Raw genomic sequence first — 27,097 nt, forward strand, 5'->3', positions numbered from 1 at the left:
CTGGTGACTGTTAGTGGACACGCCCTCTGAAAGACGAGGACTTTGGGGAACTCTTGCCCAGTTCCCTGCCTGAGGCCTCTGACGTCATCAAGCGACTCCAGAGAGGTAAAGTGACAGCAGGGGAGGAGATTTCAGGCTGTTGTCCAGGACACGCCCCTCAGAGCGCCACATGAAGGTCGCTAATGGCACCTCTGGCTCTGCTCGCTTTGTTCCAGTGAGACTGGGGCTGTGGTTTCATGTCTTCTTTCTGTGTTCCCTCTCTGTCATGCAGCTAAAACAAACTGCAGCTTGGAGCTCCTTCACAGCTGTCATTTGTGTCTTGGTGGCTTCCCTTACTTGTCTTTCTTTCTTCTTTTTTTTTTGCATTGGTAGATTAAAGTAGCAATGGTCCCCTGAGCTACTAAAATTAAAAATTTTTTTTAATGGAGGGTCCTGAAAGATTTCTTTGTTTTTTAACTGTGTTCTCAAACGTTGGTGTTTTTCAGCTACTGGTGATGGTATTATTTTGTGCTACTTTTGTGTGTGTGTTCACCACAATATTTTGTGGATCAAAATGTGAGTGATTTCAGCTCTGGCAACAGCCTGTAAAAGTGATGATTACGACAACGGCAAGTACCAACTCATGATTTTTTTTAAAATATATTTTTATTTAATTTCAAACATGGTGTAGACGAGGAATTCTACGAGTAAGGTAACAGAGAGTTCATGTCCAGATGTTGCTGTCCTTGTAATGTTTGTTTGTTTCATTTTGAGATCATTTCTTTTTTGAATGAACATTTTTTACAGACCGTTAAAGTCAGAATGCAAAAACTATTCTTGCCCGTTGACTCACCGTTTAATCTTACAGATTCAGATTTTTTTAAAGGGATTATTAACCCTTATTAATTAGTTATTAACCCTAACCCTAACCCACGTTAGAAACTCTGATTTGTGTCGCGTTGACTCGCGTGTCATCGTCCGTTCATCCTTTTTGTTTGTGCGATTTAAAAACCTACTTCATCATGTTTAACCCGGGTGGTTAAATGCACGTGGTCCAAATTACTTGTTGAATAAAATATGAGCAAGCTGAAGATTTACTCCCATGAGGTGAACGGATGAAAATGTCAGGCCAGCGTTTACGGTCACGGGGGTCTGTCTTCTGTTTTTATGTCACACCGATAAATACTTTTCACGATTATAAATGGTGGGATTTGTGTGCCTCGGAGAGCGCCGACCTGAAGAGTCCAAAACCCGTTTGGCACCAAAGAACCAAAGAAAGTCCAAGCATGACGAGGCCGAGCTGATTAAATAGCTGAGATATCGAGGGAGACAGGTGTCTCCTGCAAAACCCAGGAGGCGTGGCCAGAGAGACGGAGAGAGAGAGAGAGAGACATAAAAAAAAAGAAAAATCTGTCTGAAACTGAATCTCTTCAATAAAAAAATCCAAACCTGAAGTCGCCGAGGCGACAGAGAATGTGGTGTTTTTGTCTGTAACATTTGTAATTTGTTGAACGCTGATGCTGATGTGAACTTTGACCTTGTGGATGCTGTGATTGGCTGATTATGAGGACGGTTGTTCAGGCAGTCGTCAGTAATCTTCAAACTCAGTTTGACGTCTGGATGTTACAAAAGGCGATAAGACAGCAGACAAACAAAAGAGACAAACAATAAAACAACAACAACAACAAAAAATCAACATTAAAGGATAAAAAAAACTGTGGCACCGGCGGCTCTAAGTGGGGGGTTGACGGGGCTGTAACCCCCCCAAAGAAGGATTTCAGTAACTCCACCAGCAATTTGACATTTGGCATCCAAAATTCTATTTTAGACTCAGTGTTTTACTGCCACTGTTCTGTCGAGATGAGGTGCGTCGTTGAGATGAGGTTCCTCGCGTACCTGCATATGTGTGCACTGAAAAAATTACTTAAATGTATAAATTGTTCATCCGAACGTAGTGATGTATAAAATCTACTCACTATAAAACAATAAGTATTTTTAACCTGGAATTAGCTTATTTTGACAGGCAAAATATACATATACATACATTTATGATCCTAACGTAAAATACAGAAAATGTTTTACTTACTAGACTATAAATACACTGAATACAATTTGAAAAAAAACTTTGATGGAAAAAACAACAACAACAAAAAAAATGCGCATGCGCAGTTGCACGTCGAGCGAGTTACATCATCTCCACATGTGCAGTTGCGCGAGGCACCTCATCTCAACAGCTGACGTCTTCAAGTCTGGGGTAGAGCGATGTGCAGTAGCGTGACTCACCTCATCTCGACGTTCACCTCATCTCGACGGGACACCATCATTCTTGGACTCATCTGGCTCTGTAGCGCCTCCTACTGTTCACAACAAACATGAGACATGACGCACCTACACTGAGATCAGCCCAACAGATTCACACTACTTACATACTATCATGAATAAAAACACAGAACTAACACTTGGTGAAAACAAGAAAAGGGGAAGATGACAGTTCGATGGTAAGAAAGACTGCAGCATAGCGCCACCTACTGGAGAGCAGCCTGTATTATTTGCTGAGTACTTTTTCTTTTGTTCTCCCAAATTTTTTATTTTTATTTTTTTTTTTTAGTGGCTCCACTGGAGGCCTACACTTGTTCTTTCCCCTTTATGTCGCTATGTTTGTATGAATGTTCACACAATATCTTAAAAATGCTAAATCTGATTTTGATCAAACTTGGCAGCTGCACTGGGCCTGTGGACGGGAAGAAGTCATTTGATTTTGGTGATCAGTTAACAAGGTCAGAGGTTAAGGTCAAAGTTAGCATTGCTGCACACCTGCACAGGTGATTTCAGTCTCTGTTCAGGTTAAACCTACACTGAGTGTCACCCAACACTGATTCCTCACATGTTTTTATTCTGTGTTTAGAAAAAAAAAATTATTGATAAAACGATGAAAACTTTTCAGGAAAACCAGAATCTCATTTTTTTAACAGATAACTTCTTCAAGGCAGAAGGAGCCAAAGATGCCTTAATCTGTGGACAGAGCATCGACGCCGGGTGAGTTCACGTTTCCTCTTCTTTCTCTTCTGGTTGTGGGCGGAGCTTCAGTGGATCAGAGGGGGTGTATTTATTTGATTATTGGTTCTGATCTTAAATTAATTTAGTGTGTAGTCATGCTGTCACCAAAAGGGTGAAGATTTAATCCTGGTCCACACTGAGAGATCCAGTTCATTCTGGTGTTTGGAGCTGGTTCGGTTCTCGTTGACGTCCCGTCAACATCTGAGACAAAATGAACTTTAAGTTCACTTAAAATTTTCCTGAACGACCTGAAGTGAAGTGACACCTCAGTCAGTGAGGAAGACATGAACAAGAAGCTGGAACAAAGAGGTTCAAAGAGAGGAGGAGAAGGAAAAGGGAAGGAAGAGAACAAGAGGAAGAGGAAAAAGAGGAGGAAGAGGAGAAAAGGAGGAGGAGAAAGCACAAGATTTACTTTGAGAAGAAAATAGAAGACATTAGGTTAAACATATTTAACCCAGCCACTACACCCTGCTATTGAGGTGGGCGTCATTGCTGAGGTATTACCTAGATTTACAGAATTTGATAGTATCTCACTAGACATGCTGACAAAACTCGTAACATCTACAAAAAAACACAACCTGCTTATTTGATCCTATACCAACAAAACTGTTTAAGGACCTGTGGTCCACTCTTGGACCGACTGTGCTGGAAATTATTAATCTTTCTTTAACTTCTGGATCTGTTCCTAAATGTTTCAAATCTGCAGTGATTAAACCGTTACTTAAGAAACCTAATCTTGACCCAAGTGTATTGAAACTATCGGGCGATATCAAATCTATCATTTTTCTCTAAAATTCTGGAAAAAGTGGTGTCACGGCAGCTTGTAGACTATCTTACTGAGAATAATCTCTTTGAGCTGCTGCAGTCTGCTTTTAGAAAATATCATTCCACAGAGACGGCTCTCACTAAAGTGGTGAATGATCTTCTGCTTATAATGGATTCGGACACCACTACGGTTCTGTTGCTGTTAGATCTCAGTGCTGCATTTGATACAGTGGATCATCATATTCTACTTGATAGGCTGGAAAATCATTTTGGGATTACTGGGAGTGCCCTTGCATGGTTGATGTCATACTTGACCATTCGTTCTCACTGTGTTTTGTACAGTAACACTACCTCTAACCTTAGTGACATGAAATTTGGGGTTCCACAGGGGTCCGTCTTAGGCCCCCTGCTTTTCTCCCTTTATATAGCCCCCCTTGGGCACATATTGCAGCATTTTGGGATTACCTTTCACTGCTATGCTGATGATACTCAGTTATACATGCTGATAACTGCTGGTAATCTCATTCAGATAAAATTCTTAGAAGATTGTCTTACATCAGTGAGAAGTTGGATGTCTAGTAACTTCCTACTTTTAAACTCTGATAAGACTGAAATGATGGTTCTTGGTTCAGTGAGACATCGGCATCAATTTGACCAGTTAACACTCAGCCTCGGCTCGTGTGTCATACATCACACTGACAAAGTAAGGAACCTTGGGGTAATTTTTTATCTTACATTGTCCTTTGACCTCCACGTTAGAGATATTACTAGGACTGCTTTCTTCCACCTGCGAAATATAGCGAAGATTTGTCCCATCCTGTCTATGGCTGATGTTGAGACCCTGATCCATGTGTTTGTCTCTTCTCGATTGAACTACTGCAATGTTTTATTTTCTGGTTTACCACAGTCTAGCATTAGGGCTCTCCAATTGGTTCAAAATGCTGCAGCCAGACTTTTGACAGGAAGCAGAAAGTTCGACCACATTACACCCATTTTGGCGTCTCTTCACTGGCTTCCTGTCCCTGTGAGATCAGATTTTAAGGTTCTGTTACTAACCTAGAAAATTGTTCACAGACTGGCACCTCCCTACTTAGCTGACCTAATTAAACCTTAAGTACCGGCCCGGACTTTATGTTCTCAGGGTGCAGGACTACTTTGTGTCCCTAGGGTGAATAAGAAGTCTGCGGGTCACAGAGTTTTCTCTTATTGTGAAAATCACCTCAGTATTTCTTCTGTTTTTCTTGTTGTTTAATGCTGACAAATTATACTGTATTTCTTGTTTTTCTGATGCCTGATTCTGTTTTTTTCTCTCTGTTTGAGGTGCGGCTCCATCCAGAGATGGGTGTGGTGTCTGTTTCTGTAACCCTCCTGTTGTTAATTGTTCTGTAATTTGTGTCTGTATCATGGTCCAAGCAGAGGGTCACCCCTTTGAGTCTGGTCTGCTTGAGGTTTCTTCCTCAAATCATCAGAGGGAGTGTTTTCTTACCAATGCTGCTCTGGAATATATATGGAAATAAATTGAAAAAAATTCAAAAGGAGGATGAGAAGGGAAAGAGATAGAAGAGAACAGGAGGAAGAGCAGGAGAAGTTGAGGAATAGGAGAAGGAAGAGAACAAGAGGAGAGGAAAAGAGAAGGAAAAGGAAGAGGAGGACAGGAGGAAGAAAAGGAGGATAAGAGAAGGAAGACAACAGGAGGAGGAGAACAAAGAAACAATGGGTTCCATAAATATTTGGACTCTGACCAGCTTTGGTCCTTTGACCTGTCAGTCACAGTGGAACTGTTGGCGCTCATCTCCGGGGTTGGTGGCGTGGAGCAGATCAGAGGAGGAGAGGAGCTGAGGTGAAACATCTTCCAAACCAGAGCACTGAGGTTTTATTTGCTGTTCGTGTTCTTTGCTGCGTCACCCCACACGACCTCGGCACAGTCAGTGTGCTGCTGACCGTGCACACTCCAGGCACACGCCAAACACCGAATGGCAGCCAACGCCCGTTAGCCATGCTAAGTATTGAGCACCGTCGTTACAAGAGGCGGCTGAGGGGCGGAGCTTCTTAGGGTAATACTGTAGATGCAGCTTCAAACATAGTTTAGTTGTATATGGGCGGAGCTTCTTTGGATTTTAATATCTCGATCAGAATAACGTGGAACCTGTGGTGATGATTGAAGTTTTGGATTTTTGCAGCATAATCTTAAATATGTGAGAAACCCGTCAGAAAAAACACAAACTGTCAGTAAACGGATGGAAACACAACCAGCGACACCATGACCTTCTCACGCCTACGTCCCGTTTCCTCACACAGGATTATGCCCACCATCTTGACGATGACCCACCGCGCGTGTGAGCGGTGCTGGTGGATCACCCCCCCGTCCCACACACACACACACACACACACACACACACACACACACACACACACACACACACACACACACACACACACACTGTGAATCATGGGTAACAAAGGACACATCAGAGGAAGCAGCTCTGGTTGTTCAGGAAAAGAAAATCTCATTTCTCTCACCTCTGACAGAAACCTTCAGAAACCAGTTTGTCCAGTTCAGACACCTGAAATAAATCTCAGTTTTGTAGTTTTTGTTCCTGCAGTGGTTTTTTTGTTTTTCCAACTATCAGAACGTTGGAAGTGAAGAATCCGTCGGCAGTTCAAACCAGTGATTCTGCTTCTGCAGTTGCTGCAGTTGCAGTTATTCTCGTCAGCAGTTACAGACTCTGTCTTCTGCTGAATCCACAAATTTAACGGAACTCTTAACTTACCACCTTTCCATCAAACGGTTCCGTCACAGCTGCCCACCGCTGTCACGTCCCCTTCAGACTTTTTTCTTTTGTCCACTTTATTTTTACAGTCTGTTTTTGATGGAGCAGACTTTAGATTTTTTTTGTGTGTGTTTTTGCTGATAAAATTACTTTGCTGCAGCTTAATGAGCTTTGAACCTAAAATACATAATTCCCAATGTCCGTGGTGGAGCAGCGGTTAGAACTGCTGCCTATCTCAGCAGTCATAGAGTAAGAGTCCGGGTGCACCCTGGTCTATCGCAGGGCCCATCCACATTACTGAACATTGTAATGTTGATTATTGTAAATTATGATCACCTGGTGACTGTAGGTTTATTTAGTGTCAGCTGGCTCTGTTTCATTTCCATAAAAAGGACTTAGCCAACGACCCCGGTGCAGAGAACCATAACGAAGGGCGATTACCAAGGTTTTACTCTTCGGTAATATCGAACATCAAGTGAAGCCGAATACCAAATGAGATTCCGTCACGGAACGTCACTTCCAGTTTGCTTCTGAGTCAGATCAGTACGCTGTGGGTAGTGCCAAGCTATTTAAATTTAAGCAAAACAAAACAAAAAACATGTTTTGTTTTTATGTGCTGTTTTAACCTTATTGCATGTGTGTTTTCTATGCTTAAAATGGCGGGGGAGGGGGGTCAAGAGGACCCTGGTTGGGGCTGAAGGGTTTTAGCCATGCTAATGCTTCCCAGAACCATTTTACAGAAAAAAGTCTGAAGAACCTAAATGACACAGTGAGATGGTGAGGAGCTTCCAGGCATGTGAGAGGCAAATAAAGAAAACTAACGTGTTGTCCGAGATCCTCTGGATTGGATTGTGTTTAGAAAACAGGTAGCTGACATTTTTTGTTGTAAGGGTGGTAATAAATGAAGCAAAGGTTCTATAATGAGTTGGAATGACGTGTGAGTCCAGAATGCTTTTAGAGCCTTAGACCTCAGCAATTTTTAGAAGAAGAACTCAACTCTTTTATTTCCTGTTAATTATGTAATTTTAAAATGTTAATTTACTGTCTTAATGTATTTATAAATTGTTTAGGTTCTTGTTATCATATACACACTATCATTATTATTATTATTATTATTATTATTTTATTTTTACTTCTACTTTGTCATTTGATTTTTAAAAGGACCACAATGGAAATAAGTGTTTTCACTTTCTTGTGTCATCCATGTATTTTTAACATATTTACAATTATATTATGTACTTACATTGAACTTAAAATCACTCACCACACTCACACTTTTAATATAAAGATGACTTATCGCCCCCTACTGGAATGGTGTGTAAGTCCAGAAAGTAGTTAGCAACATCCATTGTTCCGTTTACACAGTGGGATATGAAGCCTTCCAGAAGCTGAAAGGTTTTAGCCATGCTAATGCTCCCCAGAACCATTCTGAAAAAAGGGCTGAAGGACCTAAATGACATGGTGAGATGGTGAGGGACTTCGCTCATTAATGTCGGCGACATAAATTTATTATTTATTATATAACGGGTGGGTGGATCCTTGTCATTTGATTGGTGCTTTGTATGTCACGTGACATAGATTATTCATCCCAGTTGTGTTGCATTGCATTTATAGTGCAATTTGGGTCCATACATTTGGTACCATTGCACTCTGCACACACAATGTGCGCGCACAAACACACGTGCGAACACACACACACACACAACAAATCCACTGTGCTGTAAGCCGTCTAGAGGCATGAAGAGCTGTTAGGAGGAAGTTAAAATGAAAAGCTGGACTAAATTCTGACGTGATTTTTTTTTTTCGCTGCACTGAGGAAGTACACAATCTTTTTTTTTTTTGGTAGTTCATGTGCGCACAAGCCTACAAGGTTTATCATTAAGAAATTGTGTCAGTCAATTTTAAATTATCTTCATCTCAAACAATTGTGAACTATGGTGTATCACATATAATGGACACAATATATTTACATCAACCTACGTCAGTGTTTGGTCCAAGGCTTTGCCTTAGTTACATTAACATTAATATTCACACTGGCAGCAAAACGGCAGACAGGAGGAATGGGCAAAGGCACAGGTTTGGGTCAGGAACACGGTAATCAGTCCAAGAACAACCTCTGTCTAACTGAGGGGAAAAGTAGAAGAATAATCCAAAAACCAGCCAGAGTTCAGTTAGCAGACTTCTTAAGGAAAAAGTCTTTCAAAGGGTAGGCAACAGAGTACTATAGATGGTCTAAAATACAGACTGAGGTCAATAACCAGAAATGCTCATACCACAGAGTCTAAAATGGCAGATGAAAGACAGGAATCTGGTAGCAGAGGTCTGTAACAGGGAATCAAAACACTGTAACCACAGCAAAAACAGAAGGCATGAAAGAGGAGTCTAGATCGGAAGCAAAGATCAGCAACATGGAATTACAAGAAACACAGTAACCTGGAAGGCTAGAAAGCACGGTGGGACCTCACACAATCTGGCAGCTAAGAGACATTCTAACGGTGGTAATTAACGGTGCCAGTCAGTTAACCGTGGAAGTGCAGGATCACACAAATGCAGAAGTAAAAAAAAAACAAAAAACCCCAGAAGTTCACAAAAAGCACAGGATACCAATACCAATCATATCAAAATCAGTAATTGATTTAATAATTCATAGTTGATTAATAATCCATTATTCATGAGAGCATCAAATGAAAGATGACCAAAATACATCAGCAGAAAAAGAGAAGAACACACAGAAAGGTACAGGATAAGAGTGAAGAGTGAAGGAGTTCATTCTTTAAGTGTCTGAAATGAGAAGAACCCACGCCTCCAGTCCTCGTACCACTGAGACATTGTTCCTCACGCCCCCTTACCCTCGTATTATCCTTCTGCTGTAAAAGGTTTGAATACAGGCGATGAAAAGAACATGATTTAGCACTCCGCAAGATTCTCCAGGAATGCCAACGAGTGTCCGACTGCAAGGCAACACAACGTCTTCACGTACCTACACAGTTCACCAAGTAATGAGCCCCTTGAGGACTCGCTAGCCGTTATCAGGACGTTCATGTCTGTTTGATGTGGAGCAGTGTGGTTTCTCAGTGAAACAAGAACACCAGAGATTCTCTGTCTCAACAGGCCGCAGGACAATGACGCTTCACCGGTATCAAAAACCAGTACAGCGAAAGAAATAGTTTTTACATAACCACTGTGGACTGAGCATTTAAAATCAGCACCAAGTCCTGTGAGACTGGAAAACTAGAACCAACAAACCCAGTAAGGTGGTATCCCTTATGCCTCTTGTTCCATTGTTTTCGATGTGAGACCAACTGAATGTTCCATCACTGTGATCTACAGGGACGTTCATGTCATTGGCCTTTGAGGTGGAGAGGCACCTGGGAAGATCTTATGGCATCATGAGGTCTCTTGACAAAGGTATTTGCCGATGATGATATCTTTGCAGGAGAACGAAGGTCTGTGTCCTGTTCTGTGATGTGATGTGGTGTTCTCAAAGTTGACCTGGTGGTTGTTGGTGCCAGATGGACAAATGGCTGATTTCCATCACTGAGGTCGAGAGAATGTTTTAGGGAAGAGCATCAGGAACTCAATAACCACTTATTCCAACCCAAAGATTGGAGAAGATCATCTCTGAAAAAGATGTGGAACCTCTGAAGCAGTAGAAGACCACTTCCTGTCAGAGCAGGAAACTGATGTGGGCATGGACTCACCAAAATCGGACAGTTGAAGAATGAAAAAATGTTGCCTGGATTTCAGCTGACACACTCATTCATTCATTCATTCATTCATTCATTTCCTGCAGCTTATCCATGTCCTGGTTGTGGTGGCAGCAGACTAAACAGCTCATCCCACACTTCCCTATCCTCAGCCAAGTCCTGTAACTCTTCCAGGGGTTCTTGAGGCATTCCCAAGACAGCTGGGAAATATAATCCCTCCACAGTGTCCTGGATCTTCCCCGGGGCCTCTGCCCAGTTGGACGTGCCTGGAAGACCTTCCTAGAAAGAGTGTCCCATCCAGAGTGTGGATCCATCCTGCCTTGTGGAGGTGTAATGTTGTGGGAACAGTGTGATATCGATGTCTGGTATATGGACCACAACCTCTGAGGAACATTTCAGCCCCTTGTTGAATCTCCAAGAATGAAGACAGTTCTGAAGGTAAAACGGAACTTCAAACTGATGCTACTGAAGGGTCCACGTCCCTGAGACACCATCATCACATCCTCACCACCTGACACTGAATCTAGTAAAAGTTCTGGAAAAACAAACCACACTCCCATCAGTCCGAGACATGTGAGTCAGTGGTTTGTAGAAACTCAAAGGTTTTTCTCAGGATTAAATCCACGGCAGTCCACAAAAGGTTAAGTCTCCTTTATTTCTTTCAGTGTTTCTCTGTGAAGCGTCGCTGACACGTTCGTTTTTTTCTCCCCTCGGACACTAAATAAACTCTCTTTAGCAGCCGTTAGATTGTGAGGCGTGAAAAGAAGAGAAGGTTGGCCTTTTCCACAGTGACACACAGAGACGAGACCGCTGAGCACTGAAAGCCCAACTAAGAATCCGGCGAACTTTCCCGGAGCGCCGCGTAAGACGAACTTAAAAGACCAACCGCGTTTAAACAGCGTGGAGCCGTGCTCGGGTTTGATGGGACTGTTGAGTTCCACGGAAGGACGGCGCTCACGTGGTCCTTCAGGCTCCCAGCAGACGTGGCACAAACTAATCCCCACGGCAACCAGCACAAGGATACAGTTGCTATAGCGATGCCAAAGTACTCACTTCCTCCTGAACTGGAGTTTACCTGAGCGTTATAATTAGAGGTGTGTGTGTGTGACAGTGCTGCACATGCACATTTTCTGAATAAACACATTTGCCTTTGAACTTATCTGCATGAAGAGTCTGTTCTCCCTCTCTGTCTCACATGCATGCACACACACACACACACACACACACACACACACACACACACACACACACACACACACACACACACACACACACACACACACACACACACACACACACACACACACACACACAATCATATCCTTGATCGCTCATGAGGGCGGAGCCTACGGTACCTAAAATTCAAGGTGGTTGCTAGTTTGAAATTCTTTTTTTAAGCACTGGTGCCAAAGTGAAACTTTAAACAGGTTACTGATTAGAAAATATCTTTTAATTTTTATTTTTCATTTTAAAAATAAATTCTTCCAGTGGCATAGGGAAGCTCACTTTGAGTAATATGCTGAAATTGATCTGACGGGCCTGTGGAGATTTCTTTGTCGAAGCGGCATTAATTTATTATTTGTACCATGATTCTCTAAAGGACCAAATCTGTGTGTCTGTTACACATTCTGAGTCCTTAGAAACAGGCACCAGACTTGTGTGAAGGTGTAAATTCCACTGACACTATGTGAGAAGGTGTGAGAGGAGGCAGTGGACTCTGACCTGTCTGTGTGACACTGATGTATGAATCAGACAGGTACAGCCTAGTAAAACTGGTAAGTGGTTTATTTTACAAAAAAGAGAGCAAAGGTCAGGGTGGTGAGTCCAGCGGGTCTGGAGGCTCAGCATGGGCAAACAGGAGGTGAGACTGGGTGGGGCCGGCTGAGACAAACACAGGAGAGACATAGTTAAAACCGGTCTCATCAAGGTTCACACAAGAACAGACTCAGCTACGAACCATAGCCAAGTGTACCGTACAGTGATAGACAAGGAACCGGTGGGAGAATGAACTAGTCTTTTAAACTGCTCAGGGGTGTATAATTGAATACAAGTGCGAGATGTCAAAAGTTCAGCCACGCCCAGTCTGGACTCATAAAACAAACAGACACAGCTGACAGACATGCTAACATCCCAACAGTCTGCCACAACACAACAACTTGTTTGTCTGTAAAACATGCAACAGGGCTGCCTGCCGGTGCAGAGTCTGTTAATTTAACCACCAAAGGCACCGTCAGTTACTCAACAACTAGAGCGTCGATTATCATCATCTGCCTTGACGGGCGGCTGTCACAGCGGTACCGAAACATTTAAGAGTAAATGTTTGAATCCTTCTTTTGACTTATGCACAGGTGTGTTATGTAAATCTTACATAAGTGAATAGTTTGCTGTATGTGTGTGTGTGTGTGTGTGTGTATGTGTATGTGTGTGTGTGTGTCTTTCATGAATTAGCATCAGCAGCTTCCACCAAATGTTCAGTAGTAAAGTGATAATAAATACAGGCACGTTGGCTGATGATGATTCAGTGTGAGGCTCCGCTTTAAAGCGTCCCAGCGGCTGCAGCGCCACGGCCCAGCGGGGGCAGTGCCAGCAGAGAGAGGTCACAGTGGTGGGCTGGTGACTGCAGGGTTGTCGGTTTGAATCCCCTGATAGTGTTTGCACAGCAGTAACTTGCTCTGTGACTCAGTTCGGTGTGACTCACATTTCTTAAAGTGGTCGTTTTGTTCACGCTGTCGTCTTCGTGATGCGATCGACGTTGTCTTCTCTTGGTCTCTGCTCAGCCCAAAGCTTTGTGTATAAAAAATAAATAAATGAATCAGCTTCTAGCTTTGACCCATCACAAAGGCATTATGACTTTAAATGACATGACACAAGACCTTGACATGCCTCTTTCCTGAAGATATTTAAAAATGTGTTGATGTTCTGCTTTTCTTCATTCTTTGTATGGCACAAAGTATATATGTACTGTAATTCTACTAGTAGACAAGAAAAAGTTGAAGATTTTCGTCCATGATTGAATGAGTGAATGTTCAACTAGTCTTCAGCAGAGGTCGCAGTCACGAAAGCATTAGGGTACATAGATCTTGAATCCTGCCATCAGAAGAAGGCTGGGGCAGAGCCTAACCCCAGATGTCAGACAAGGACCAACTGGTGGCAGTGGGGTGGAAGAGGTAGCATTCAGGTCAGTGACTGCAAACAGCAGAGAGGTGAGATAGAACTGGCATTTTTAAACAATGTGTGTTTCCTATTGGTCATGAGTTGACCAGCTGCTTCCTGTTGAAGATGCAGCTGTTATTGATGAGGTGAGCTGTAAGCTTGATTGTATTCGTGATCTTCACGCACTGCACCCTGGGTGGGAATTTAACAGTAAGTTGTTTGGGCATCCCTCATTGATCTCACCCAGTCTCTGAGAACTGTCCACTCCACATATTTAAAATACAAAACAACATTGTTTGTATCATCTCCTGGCTTTTTTTTTTTTTTTTGAAGAAAACTGGCTTTGAAAGTGATGATCTTTGAAAAATCAGGCAATAATTGTTTTGTTTAAATATAAGATCTTTTTATTTCACTATATGAAAATTTAGTAAGGTATATATGGGTGATTCTTAGACTACGGGCACTTATTATGTCCTTTGATCATATTGTATGAAAAACAGAAAAAAGGGGAAATTTCACACTTTTATAGTTATCTTTACAATGAAAGTGTGTTAAGAAATTTGTTCTAGTAGTCTTTGATGACTTTTTCACCTTTTTTCAGCATCATTATATGCAAATATTGCCGTTTTGTGCATGTCACACACCCAGACTTTTGATCTTCAATGATAAAAATGAATGGTAAGGAAACATTTTTTCTAATGTTTTAAAATATCTCTGAATAAAATATCAGTAAAATAATCAAAACATAATTGGGGTATTCAATGTCATACAACTGTTGTGATTTTTTTAAACAAAATGTAGTTGTCCCACACTATTGCTGTAATTTCCACAACACTGTAATGTCCCTTTAAACAGTTTGTATGAAAGATTGTTTGGGTAGTTTCTATGGAGATAAACAGTGACATCAGAGCACATGTATATAGCGCCAAGTCACAACAAACAGTTGCCCCAAGGTGCTTTATATTGTAAGGCAATGGTGTGGTGGAAATTACATTTACAAGGCCAATAGTGCCCGTAGTTAAAGAATCACCCATATTCTATTGTACATTCCAAATCTAAGGTGGAACTCTACTCGTGTAGAATAAGGTATGTACAGTATGTATGTACAGTATGTATGTACAATATGTACGATGCATCCAGAAAGTATTCACAACACTTCACTTTTTTCCACATTTTGTTATGTTACAGCCTTATTACAGAATGGATGGAATTTATTTTTTTCCTCAAACTTCTACTCACAACACCCCATAATGGCTATGTTTTTTGAGATTTTTTCTATTTTATTAAAAATAAAAAAAAAGTAATCACATGTCCATAAGTATTCATAGTCTTTGCCATGAAGCTCAAAATTGAGCTCAGGTGCCTCCTGTTTCCACTGATCATCCTTGAGTCCACCTGGGGTCAATTCAGTTGATTGGACATGATTTAGAAAGACATACCTGTCTACATATAAGGGCCCACAGTTGACAGTCAGAGCACAAACCAAGCACGAAGTCAAAGGAATTGTCTGTAGACCTCTGAGACAGGATTGTCTGGAGGCACAAATCTGGGGAAGGGAACAGAAACATTTCTGCTGCTTTGAAGGTCCCAATGAGCACATTGGCCTCCATCATCCATAAATGGAAGAAGTTCAGAGCCACCAGGACTGTTCCTAGAGCTGGCCGCCCGTCTAAACTGAGCAATCGGGGGAGAAGGACTTTAGTCACACACAGTCACCTTGGTTCAGTGATTACTTGCGTGACCTCAAGCATAAGGCTAGAGGTCTAGAATGGAAATGGCGTAGTTCAACATTAGAAGTATTCCACCTTCCGTGGCGTGATGCTATCTTAGACTATAAGCATGCATTACTGGCTACAAAGCGGACCTATTACTCTAATTTGAGCAACAAAAACAAGCATAACTCAAAAGTAGAGAAGCTTGAATCTTTGACTGGACTGGGTTGCTTGACGCGAGGACGTTTCGCTTCAAATTGCAGAAGCTTCCTCAGCTAAAATTCTTGCTCTGGTGGTCTGACTTCTATCTTGACTTTTGTAGAGAAGAATAATCAAGAAGTCACAAAAGCTGGAGTTTTAAACGTAACCCGACCCCTCCTACCGAGAGGCAGACTGCTATAGGCTAGTGACTAAACATTAGCTCTAATTAGCACCTATTGTGCTCTAGGTAGCACTCTCCTAATGACAGGGCAGCTGTCCCTCCTAATGATGGGATGGACCCTCTCCTGATGGCTCCCTTGACGACTCTGCTGATGACGTGAACGACTCATTACCATGAACAAAAGACTGAAACTGCTTTGACCTGAGTACCCCATTGTAAACAGGGGACAAAGCGTGTCTCAGACCCCCCTCCCCGGTTAAGGCTGGGTTTCAAATGTTTACAAAGAATGGCTCCTTGACCCCTCTCTCAAACCATTTTTTCTCTCTGGCTAATATTTTAACTTCCTTGTCCTCAAACGTGTGGTTAGTGTCTTTAAGGTGGAGATGAACTGCAGACTGAGGTCCACTGGCGCCCTCTCTGAGGTGCTGGTATAGCCTTTTATGTAAAGGTTGCTTAGTCTCACCTATGTAGTGTTCCTTACAGTTTTCCTGACATCTGACAGAATACACTACATTGCTCTGTTTGTAACTAGGGATCCTGCCCTTAGGGTGAACTAATTTCTGTCTCAAGGTGTTAACCGGTTTAAAGTAAACTGGGATTTTGTGCTGTCTGAAGATCCTCTGTAGTTTTTCCCTTACTCCTGCTAAATAAGGGAGAGACACTCCTCTTCTTCTTGTCTCCGTCTCCTGTCTGTCTGGTCTCTTTGTTCTCTGGGACTTCTGCACTTTATCCAGGGACCATCGTGGGTACCCACATACTGTGAGGGCTTTCCGTACAAGTTGTTGTTCTTTAGCCCTTCCCTCTTTATCCCCTGTTTACAATGGGGCACTCAGGTCAAAGCAGTTTCAGTCTTTTGTTCATGGTAATGAGTCATTCACGTCATCAGCAGAGTCATCAAGGGAGTCATCAGGAGAAGGTCCGTCCCATCATTAGGAGGGACAGCTGCCCTGTCATTAGGAGGGTGCTAACTAGAGCACAATAGGTGCTAATTAGAACGATTGTTTAGTCACTAGCCTATAGCAGTCTGCCTCTCGGTAGGAGGGGTCGGGTTAGGTTTAAAACTCCAGCTTTTGTGACTTCTTGATTATTCTTCTCTACAAGAGTCAAGACAGAAGTCAGACCACCAGAGCAAGAATTTTAGCTGAGGAAGCTTCTGCGATTTGAAGCGAAACGTCCTCGTGTCAAGCAACCCAGTCCAGTCGAAGATTCAAGCTTCTCTACTATGGAAACCACCTGGACAACTGAGAGCCTACACAGAAACAAGCATAACTCAAAGTTCTTGTTCGACATGGTGGCAACACTTATTCATGGAGAACCACCTGTAGTTCGCTCTCCTTTTACAGCACAAGATTTCTTGGATTACTTTGAGAAGAAAATAGAAGACAATAGGTTAAACATATCCCAGCATGCCATAACCCAGCCACTACACCCTGCTATTGAGGTGGGCGTCATTACTGAGGTATTACCTAGATTTACAGAATTTGATAGTATCTCACTAGGCATGCTGACAAAACTCGGAACATCTACAAAAAGCACAACCTGTTTATTTGATCCTATACCAACAAAACTGTTTAGGGACCTGTGGTCCACTCTTGGGCCGACTGTGCTGGAAATTATTAATCTCTCTTTAACTTCTGGATCTGTTCCTAAATGTTTCAAATCTGCAGTGATTAAACCATTACTTAATAAATCTAATCTTGACCCTAGTGTATTGAAAAACTATTGGCCGATATCAAATCTATCATTTTTCTCTAAAATTCTGGAAAAGGTGGTGTCACGGCAGCTCGTAGACTATCTGACTGAGAATAATCTCTTTGAGCCACTGCAGTCTGCTTTTAGAAAATATCATTCCACAGAGACGGCTCTCACTAAAGTGGTGAATGATCTTCTGCTTACATTGGATTCAGACACCACTATGGTTCTGGTGCTGTTAGATCTCAGTGCTGCATTTGATACAGTGGATCATCATATTCTACTTGATAGGCTGGAAAATCATTTTGGGATTACTGGGAGTGCCCTTATGTGGTTGACGTCATACCTGCCCAGTTGTTCTCACTATGTTTTGTACAGTAACGCTACCTCTAACCTTAGTGACATGAAATTTGGGGTTCCTCAGGGGTCTGTCTTAGGCCCCCTGCTTTTTTCCCTTTATATAGCACCCCTTGGGCACATATTGTGATGTTTTGGGATTACCTTTCACTACTGTGCTGATGATACTCAGTTATACATGCCGATAACTGCTGGTGATCTCGTTCACATAAAATCCTTAGAAGATTGCCTTGCATCAGTGAGAAGCTCGATATCTAGAAACCTCCTACTTTTAAACTCTGATGAGACCGAAATGATGGTTCTTGGTCCAGTAAGACATCGGCATCAATTTGACCAGTTAACGCTCAGCCTAGGCTTGTGTGTCATACATCACACTGACAAAGTGGGGAACCTTGGGGTAATTTTGATCCTACGTTGTCCTTTGACCTCCACATTAGAAATATTATGACTGCTTTCTTCCACCTGCGAAATATAGTGAAGATTCCTCCCATCCTGTCTATGGCTGATGCTGAGACCCTGATTCATGTGTTTGTCTCTTCTAGATTGGACTCCTGCAATGTTCTATTTTCTGGTTTACCGCAGTCCAGCATTAGGAGTCTCCAACTGGTTCAAAATGCTGCTGCCAGATGTTTGACAGGATGCAGAAAGTTTGACCACATTACACCCATTTTGGCTTCTCTTCACTGGCTTCCTGTCTCCCTACTTAGCTGATCTAATTAAACCCTATGTACCGGCCTGGGCTCTGCGTTCTCAGGGTGCAGGACTACTTTGTGTCCCTAGGGTGAATAAAAAGTCTGCGGGTCACAGAGCTTTCTTTTATCGTGCCCCTGTTTTGTGGAATGATCTCCCTGTGTCAATAAAACAGTCAGATTCTGTAGAGACTTTGAAGTCCAGACACAAGACGCACTTATTTTCCCTTTCGTATGGCTAGCATACTGGTATAGTATGTTTCTATGCTTTTACTTTGCTTTACCCTTTTATTGTGCTTTTTAAATCTTTTTTTTTTTTTCATTTTATTTTGTTTTCTGAATTGTTTTGTGTGAAGTGTCTTGAGACGACTCTGTTGTGATTTGGCGCTATATAAAATGAATAAATTGATTTGAATTAAATTGAATTGAATTCTTCTGCAGGCCTCCCGTCTTGTGCACCAGCACTGACTTCCAAAATCTCACAAAATTTCCTATATAATTTCCTGTATTGTCTGTTGTGTCTGTAGCATGACCCAAGCAGAGGGTTGCCCCTTTGAGTCTGGTCTGCTTGAGGTTTCTTCCTCAAATTATCAGAGGGAGTTTTTTCTTACCACTGTCGCCTGTCTTCTTGCTCTGGGGGTTAGTAACGTTAGACCTTACTTGTGTGAAGCACCTTGAGGCAACTTTGTTGTGATTTGACGCTATATAAATGAAATAAATTAATTAAATTAAATTAGCCATGGAGGTGACCAATAACTTGATGGTCACTCTGTCAGACCTGCAGCATTCCTCTGTGGAGAGAGGAGAACCTTCTCCACAGAGGCACCTAAAGTACTCTCAGACCATGAGAAACAAAATTCTCTGGTCTAATGAGACAAAGATTGAACTTTTTTGCGTGAATGATGAGATGCATCAGCAACAGTAATGACTCCAGCTACACTTTGACAACAACCAACCTCTGCATCAATGTGAAGAAGACGAAGGAGATGATCATGGACTTTGAGGAACAGAAACCTAGCTCCCCCACCCACCCCCAAACATCGGAGGAGCAGCTGTGGAAGCAGTAGACACCTTCAGGTATCTGGGTGTGAAAATCACCAACAACTTCACCAGAAGCAACAACACCTCAGTCCTGGTCAAGAAGGTGCACCAGCACCTGTACTTCCTCAGGAGGCTGTGGAACGCTGAACTTGACAGTTCTGGTCTGGAGGCCTTTTGAAGGCGCATGGTGGAGAGTGTTACGTGCTCTTGCCTCACTGTGTGGTACAGCAACTGTTCTGCAGTGGACAAGAAGGCTCTGCAAATGATTGTGGGAGGCAGACTACCCACCATCATGAACATTTATACAACTAGACACAGGAAAAGGGCCTCCAGCATCAAAAAAGACCCCACCCACTCAGCAAGCACAATGTTTGTTCCTCTTCCTTCGGCCAGGAGGCTGTGGAGCATCAGGTGTGGAACCACCAGACTGAGAAACAGCTTCTTCCCAAAGGCAGTGAGGCTGTTGAGTTCTGGTGGAGCACTGTAGCTCTGCTGCTTCCTGCATATTAACGTTACCTACACTACCTCAGACAGCTAAACACCTGTTAATACCTTGGTGCACAACACCTCGGCCTTTTGCACCATCCCATCAGTGAAGCATGGTGGTGGCAGCATCATGCTGTGGGGGTGTTTTTCAGCAGCAGGAACTGGGAGACTAGTCAGGATTGAGGGAAAGATGAATGCAGCAATGTACAGAGACATCCTGGATGAAAACCTACTCCAGAGTAGGGCAGTCACAATTATTACAATATTTGCCAATCGCGATTATTTTTCATATTCGCAAATATTTTTCATAATCGCAATTACCGTGAATTACTTATTTTATCCACAAAGTTGCATAAAAGGACTCAGAATCTGACGTCATCATGCAGCAGCAGCCGCACGCTGCCTCATTCACTCTGTTTCCTCTCGTCATGGTCGGATGGCTAGCGAGGCTTGGATAATAACGCGGAGCGTGAGGAGGTTCTGGTTACAAAGCCACATACCACGGCACCGCTGTGGATGCATTTCGGTTTTAAGTAGGGCTGCCACGACTAGTCGACTAGTCACGACTACACTGACGATTTGAAATCATTAACAACTAATTTAGTATTTGACGAGTCATTTATTTTATTTATTTTTAAGTTTTTGTTTTTCCTCTCCATTCATAGTTTTAGGTAGGTGTCCTGCTGTCATTTGGATGTTCAAATTTTGTATAAGACGGCCGTTTAAAACAGTGGCTGTCTTATTCAAAGCCGTTTAAAATGGGTAGTTTACCGAAGGAGCTGTGTGTGTGTGTGTGTGTGTGTGTGTGTGGTGTGTGTGTGTATGTGTGTGTGTAAACACAGGGCATGTGATGCGTCAGTGCAGTAGTGTTGGAGTAGAACTAGTGCTTGCAGGTTAGCGCATGCTGCATGTCGCTTCTGCTTGCTGCTTTCTGCTTTCAGCTACGGCCACCGACTAGCCACCTTCCCGGGGGAGGGAGGCGAAAAGAGGAGCCGAGTGCGTAAGTCTCCTCTGCCGGTACACAGCCTCTCCATTGCCAAGACCCGTACACACCTCCTCATGGCCACACACGGTAACTGGTACCTTGCGGTTCCAGGCAAAGCTGTATGGGATCTCAGAGTAGCAGGGGGCCCCAGAGACGCGGCATGCAGGCCCGCTCTAGTGTGGATACGCCCTGCTGCCCGTCAACCCCTGTCCCAACTATGGGTAAATAGGAAAGACCTCAACGGTGGAACAGCTGGAGGATTTGCAACAGTAATGACGTACCACAATGGCTGGGAAGGCGGATGAAGGCTAGGGGAGTAAACCCTGAACACAAATCTGCAGGTGGGGACAGGCAATAGGCGGAACCCAGCAGACTGGATTACTGGCAGTCCTCTGCAGCTCAAACCAGAGTGAAGGTCGTCGTGAGTTCCTCATGCCACTGGAAGCTACTCTGTTTGAGTGAAGAATGGTGGGAGTAAGGACTGCGCACCCCTACCCTCACCCTAATCTCTTCCCTTGTGCAAGCTCCTTGTTCCATCCATTCCCTTTCCTGTCTACCCCACCCCCCAAGCCCCCCACCAAAGCCCTGTGGCGATGTGGAATGGCGGCAGGCACAGGCCAAGGATGTGGCTGGGAGTGCCTAGTCAAACCATGCACACAGGCAGCAGTGGAGTGACAGTCGTTGTGTTGCGGGATGGGGCAGTGCATCACCTCGGCAGCTTTCACTGTGACTGAGCAGCTCCACACTGCTCACCCCTGACGGGGAAGGACCTGGAAAAGGTGGTCTAAAAATTGTCTGCTCCCCCAATACTCTGGATGGCCAGCTGCAGCCATCAGAGCATCCCTTATTGCGGCCGAAAAACCAGGTTGCATGGTGAGGACTCCCTGACAGAAGTGGGTGCAGGCTACACCTTTTTCTGGAAAGGGGTTCCTGAAGGCACACGTCGTATCCACGGTGTGGGTTTTGCTGTGAAAACCAAACTGCTGCAGAATATCCCAGAATCCCCTGTTGACATCAGCGAGCGACTCATGACGTGGTGTGTTCCTCTTGCTAAGAAACGCTTTGTCACCATCATCAGCGCTTATGCACCAACCCTGGACGCAGATATCACATTGAAAGAAGACTTCTACAGGAGCCTTGATGCAGTCATCCAGAAAATCCCTGCTACAGACAAACTCCTCCTTATGGGTGACTTCAATGCTAGAGTGGATACTGAACATCTAATCTGGAACAAGGTCATTGGACAGCAAGGAGTAGGGAAAATGAAAAGCAATGGGCATCGGCTGCTATCCCTCTGTGCAGAACACCAGCTGCTCATTACAAACATCATCTTCCATATGAAGAAACATCTCAAAACCACCTGGCAACACCCCAGATCTAAGCACTGGCATCTCCTGGACTACGTCATTGTCCGCCAAAGAGACAGACAGGACGTGACCATCACCAGAGCCATGCGCGGGGCGAAGTGCTGGACTGACCACCGCATGGTCAGATCCAAACTACACCTGAACACTCCTCCTTGTCGCCCTAAGACTGCCCCAAAGAAAAGACTGAACACTCCAACCCAGACACCATTGCCAACCTCTGACGTCACCTTGCCTGCAACCTTTCCCATATCCAGGAGGACACTGATGCCAATGACTGGCCAGCTCTGTCTGTAGCTATCCACTCTGCAGCATCAAAAGCCCTAGGCACCAAGACCAAACAGCATCAAGACTGGTTTGACAACAACTCCTTTCATATCCACACGGTTCTACAAGGAAAACAGCAGGCTCACAAAGCTCTATTTTCTAACCCACAATGCCCCAGCTTAAAATCTAACTTCGCTAAGGCTCGAGCCAAAGCACAACTGGCACTGAGGACCATGGAAGACACCTGGTTGGAAAAAGCAAAAGAGATTCAACACCTTGCTGATTGCAATGACACTCACGGCTTCTACGATGCCATCAAAGCCTTATATGGTCCAAGGAAGCAGATATTCACCCCTGTCCGAACTGCTGCTGGAGACAGTCTTCTCAAAGACCGCCAAGAGATCCTTGACCGCTGGGCCAGTCACTTTGAAAGTATACTTAATCACACCAACCCTGCAGATCCCAACATCCTTGACAAGGCACCAGTTATGCCTCAGATGCAACACTTAGACACCCCTCCTGACTTCAGTGAAACATCCAAGGCCATCAGGAGCTTAAAAAGCAACAAAAGCCCAGGACATGATGGTATCCCAGCAGAGGTGTTCAAACATGGAGGTTATCTCCTCACATATCGTGTACACCTTCTAATCACCCAAATTTGGAAATCTGAGATAGTACCCCAGGACTGGAAGGATGCTAACATCATTGTCCTCTACAAGCAGAAAGGGGACAGAGCAGACTGTGGAAAGAGTCGTGGAATGTCCCTTCTCTCCACAGCAGGCAAAGTACTCGCAAAAATCATGTTGTCTCGACTGGTGGAGTACATCTCAGAATGTACTCTACCTGAAACGCAGTGTGGCTTCCGAAAGTCCAGATCCACAACTGATATGATATTTGTTCTGCGGCAACTACTTGAAAAAAGTAGAGAGCAGCACAGAGACCTTTATGTTGCATTTATCAACCTCAGCAAAGCATTTGACACCATAAATCGTGGCATGCTTTGGAAACAACTCCACAAACTTGGTGTGCTACCCAAGTTCCTCTCTATCTTAAAGCAACTACACGATGGAATGCAAGCCAGAGTTGTCATGGGAGGACTCCAGTCTGAGCCCTTCACTGTCAATGTCGGGGTGAAGCAAGGCTGTGTCCTGGCACCAGTACTTTTCAGTCTCTTTCTCTCAGCAGTCACCCGCTTGCTCCACCATGCCCTGCAGTACAAACATGGTGTGGACCTGGAATACTGCCTCGACGGTAGCCTCTTTAACATCAGATGGCTCCAGGCTCACACAAAGACATCAACATACCACATCCATAAACTCCAGTATGCAGACGATTGTGCTATCCTGGCACACAGCCCAAAGTCTATGCAGCACGCTCTGGACACCATCTCAGCTCTATATCAATCCTTTGGTCTTCAGGTTAACACCAAAAAAACTGAGGTCATGGCTCAACTTTGCACTGAATCTCCCTCACCTGCTAGCTTTCATATCAGTGGAAGTCCACTCAGCATTGTTCCCCATTTCACTTACCTAGGCTCCACAGTTTCTGCTGACACTTGTCTTAACAATGAAATACATAATCGGATTACTAAAGCCTCGTTTGTTTTTGGCCACCTCCGGAAAAGAGTGTTTGGAAACAAAAATCTGAAAATCAGCACCAAAGTTGTCTTCTACAACGCAGTCTGTGTCTCCACCTTGCTGTATGGTGCAGAAACATGGACCCCATACAGACACCATATAAAAAGCCTGGAGATGTTTCACATCAGATGTCTACAAAAAATACTCAATCTGACCTGGGAAGACCGGATCCCCCACACTGACACCCTGAGTACGACTGGCACCATCACCATGGAGGCAGCTTTGGCCAACAGACATCTACGCTGGGTTGGCCACACCATCTGCATGACTGGATATCGTCTCCCACATCAAGTCCTCTACAGGCAACTACTTGAGTCAAAGCGGGCTCCTGGTGGCCAGAAGAGGCGCTACAAGGATTATACGAAAGAACTCCTGAGACGTTGCAACATCAACCCTGGTCACCTCAAGAACCTAGCTGCTAACAGACCAACCTGGAGAAAGACCTGCAAGAAAACTACTGAGCAAATAAATAACATCTTTATTGAAAGGAGGACCACAAGACGTGCACAACGACACCATCAGGCAGAAGAAAACTCCTCTCAAACATCAGGACATGCCTGCTCCATCTGTGGAAGAGTGTGCGGCTCCAAAATCGGCCTCCATAGCCACATGAGGTGGCAACAAAGGCAACAACATTGACCCTACCCCTCCCCCAACCCCCACCCCCTTTGGAATAAGAGTCATCATCGGACACGATGGACAGCTAAGAGTGTACGTGTGTATGTGCGCGAGCGGAGTCAACTCGCTGCGAGGGAGAGACATTCCTGAACGGAGGCACGAGACGTTATGTTCTGCTGTGAACCATCAGTGCACTTAAGACAGTGAGCGCAGAGCAGAGAGAGGATTTTAACCTGACTGAACATGTTTTTAAAAAACAACAACTGTGGAGCTGTCTTTACTCTCTGTACTTTCTCTACATGTGTGGTTCTGATGGTACCGACCTGTTCACACCATGTGCGCGTCGTATACTGAATTTGTGAGATCACAAGATGAAATAAACGGTCAAATATCCTTAAAACATCCTTAAAAATGAGAATATATAAATGAACTGAGCAAAAATTACACACACGGGTTTAAAAAAAACCCTGCTGTGGAGAAGCTGTTCAGAGGCACAGATCACAAACAGCTGAACTTTAACAGCTGTTTATTTTCCAGAGGTATGTATTTGTTCAATCTTGAGGTTAATGTAGTGTTCAAGCACAAAACGTGACAGATGAGGAAAAAAGGATGACTTCATCACACTAAAATGAACTGGAGTCAGAATAAAAATACAAGCTGCTGATTTCTTTTGTTTTTCAAAGTTATTAAGCTGCAGCTATATGTTTTAATTATTTCAAAGTGAGTTGCCTCTTATTGTATTCTGATTTATTTATACAAAAAAAAAAAAAAAAAAAAAAACGTGGGGAGTGTAATCAGCCTGCATTGTTCTGTTAAGTTTGTATCAGTTTTCCTGAACATGTCCAGGTGTTTTTCTTTAGAAGAGTTTGGTGTTTGCTCCACAAAGTTTTAAAACACAATAAAATGTTCACACTGTTCTTTATAGCAGTTCTGTAATTTCAGAAATTCAACAGAAACAAAGTTGGGACTATATGTAAAATGAAGATAAAAATAAAAATGTTGTACTATTCCCAGTTTCTCCATTCACAAAAGCCAAACGTTCTTCCAGAGTTGTGTAATCATACTACGATAGTAGAATATAAAGAAGGGGGGAAAAAAAGAAAAAAAATAGGCAATATAATCATCAGTCACAATTATTTGCCTGACAATTAATCGTCTCCAGAAATTCCTAATCGTGACAGCCCTACTCCAGAGCGCTCTTGACCTCAGACTGGGGCAACAGTTCATCTTTCAGCAGGACATTGACTCTAAGCACACAGCCAAGATATCAAACTCTGTGAAAGTCCTTGAGTGGCCCAGCCAGAGTCCAGACCTGAATCCAACTGAACATCTCTGGAGAGATCTGAAAATGTCTGTGTACAGACGCTCCCCATCCAACCTGATGGAGCTTGAGAGGTGCTGCAAAGAGGAATGGACCAAACTACCCAAAGATAGATGCACCAAGCTTGTTGCATCATATTCAAGAAGACTTGAGGCTGGAACTGCTGCCAATGGTCCATCAACAAAGTATTGAGCAAAGGCTGTGAATACTTATGTACGCGTGATTTCTTAGTTTTTTATTTTTAATACATTTTTAAAAAATAAAACTTTTTCATGTTGTCATTATGGGGTGTTGTGAGTAGAATTTTGAGGGAAAAACTAAATTTACTTCATTTTGGAATAAAGCTGTAACATAACAAAATGTGGAAAAAGTGAAGCGTTGTGAAGACTTTGCACATGCACTGTAGGTATTTTGTTGTTCAAAACTTTAAACATTTTATTCAGTAATCTGATCATACGGGGGGGAGGTGATGGTCTAGTGGATAAGCATTGGGCTTGAGACCAGAGGATCCTCGGTTCAAACCCCAGCCTGACTGGTACATCACTAGTCATCATCCCCCAGTTGCTCCCGGGGTGTAGTGAGCACGTTGTGTGGCAGCACCCTGACATTGGTGTGTGAGTGTGCCTGTGTGAATGGGTGAATGTGAGGCATTATTGTAAAGTGCTTTGAGCTTCTGATGTAGATGGAAAAGCTCTATATAAATGCAGTCCATTGTTGCTGAGCATATTTCTGACCTGGGGGAAGGGGAGGACACATCCGGCATGTGACCTTTGACCTCTTTGTTGTTGGGGTCTGGCGGTCCTGCTGCGTCTCACGGTTCCGGTGGTGCTGCTGTGTATCAGGGGATCAGATGTGACGGCGTGGGCAGTGATGGATGTGATAGGATATGAATGTGGAATATCATTTATGACAAATGTCGTTCCTGCGACGTCTGTTCCGTCTCCGCAGTGACACGTGTGGGCGGGTCCCAGTCTCACGGTGGTAACAAGCCTGTGGTCGTAAACACTGATGTGGAAGCTGGTGTCTGTGTCAGAAAATAAAGCGAAGAGGTGAAGATGGGGGACGGACGCTGTTTTTGAATTTCATGATTGAAATGTCTCAGCTTCCAGAATGT

General features: G+C 43.5%; 1 protein-coding gene across 1 annotated transcript in view; it reads left to right on the top strand.

Moving 5' to 3' along the window:
* LOC117524748 (sodium channel protein type 4 subunit alpha B-like) overlaps positions 1-27,097 on the top strand; it is a 295,022-nt gene that overhangs the window by 49,294 nt on the left and 218,631 nt on the right. Inside the window, exon 8 of the mRNA XM_034186600.1 lies at positions 2,952-3,015. Coding sequence (XP_034042491.1) covers positions 2,952-3,015 — 64 coding nt within the window. The remainder of the gene's footprint in view (positions 1-2,951; positions 3,016-27,097) is intronic.

The sequence above is a fragment of the Thalassophryne amazonica genome, chromosome 1, assembly GCF_902500255.1.
Source record: "Thalassophryne amazonica chromosome 1, fThaAma1.1, whole genome shotgun sequence".
NCBI lineage: Eukaryota > Metazoa > Chordata > Actinopteri > Batrachoidiformes > Batrachoididae > Thalassophryne > Thalassophryne amazonica.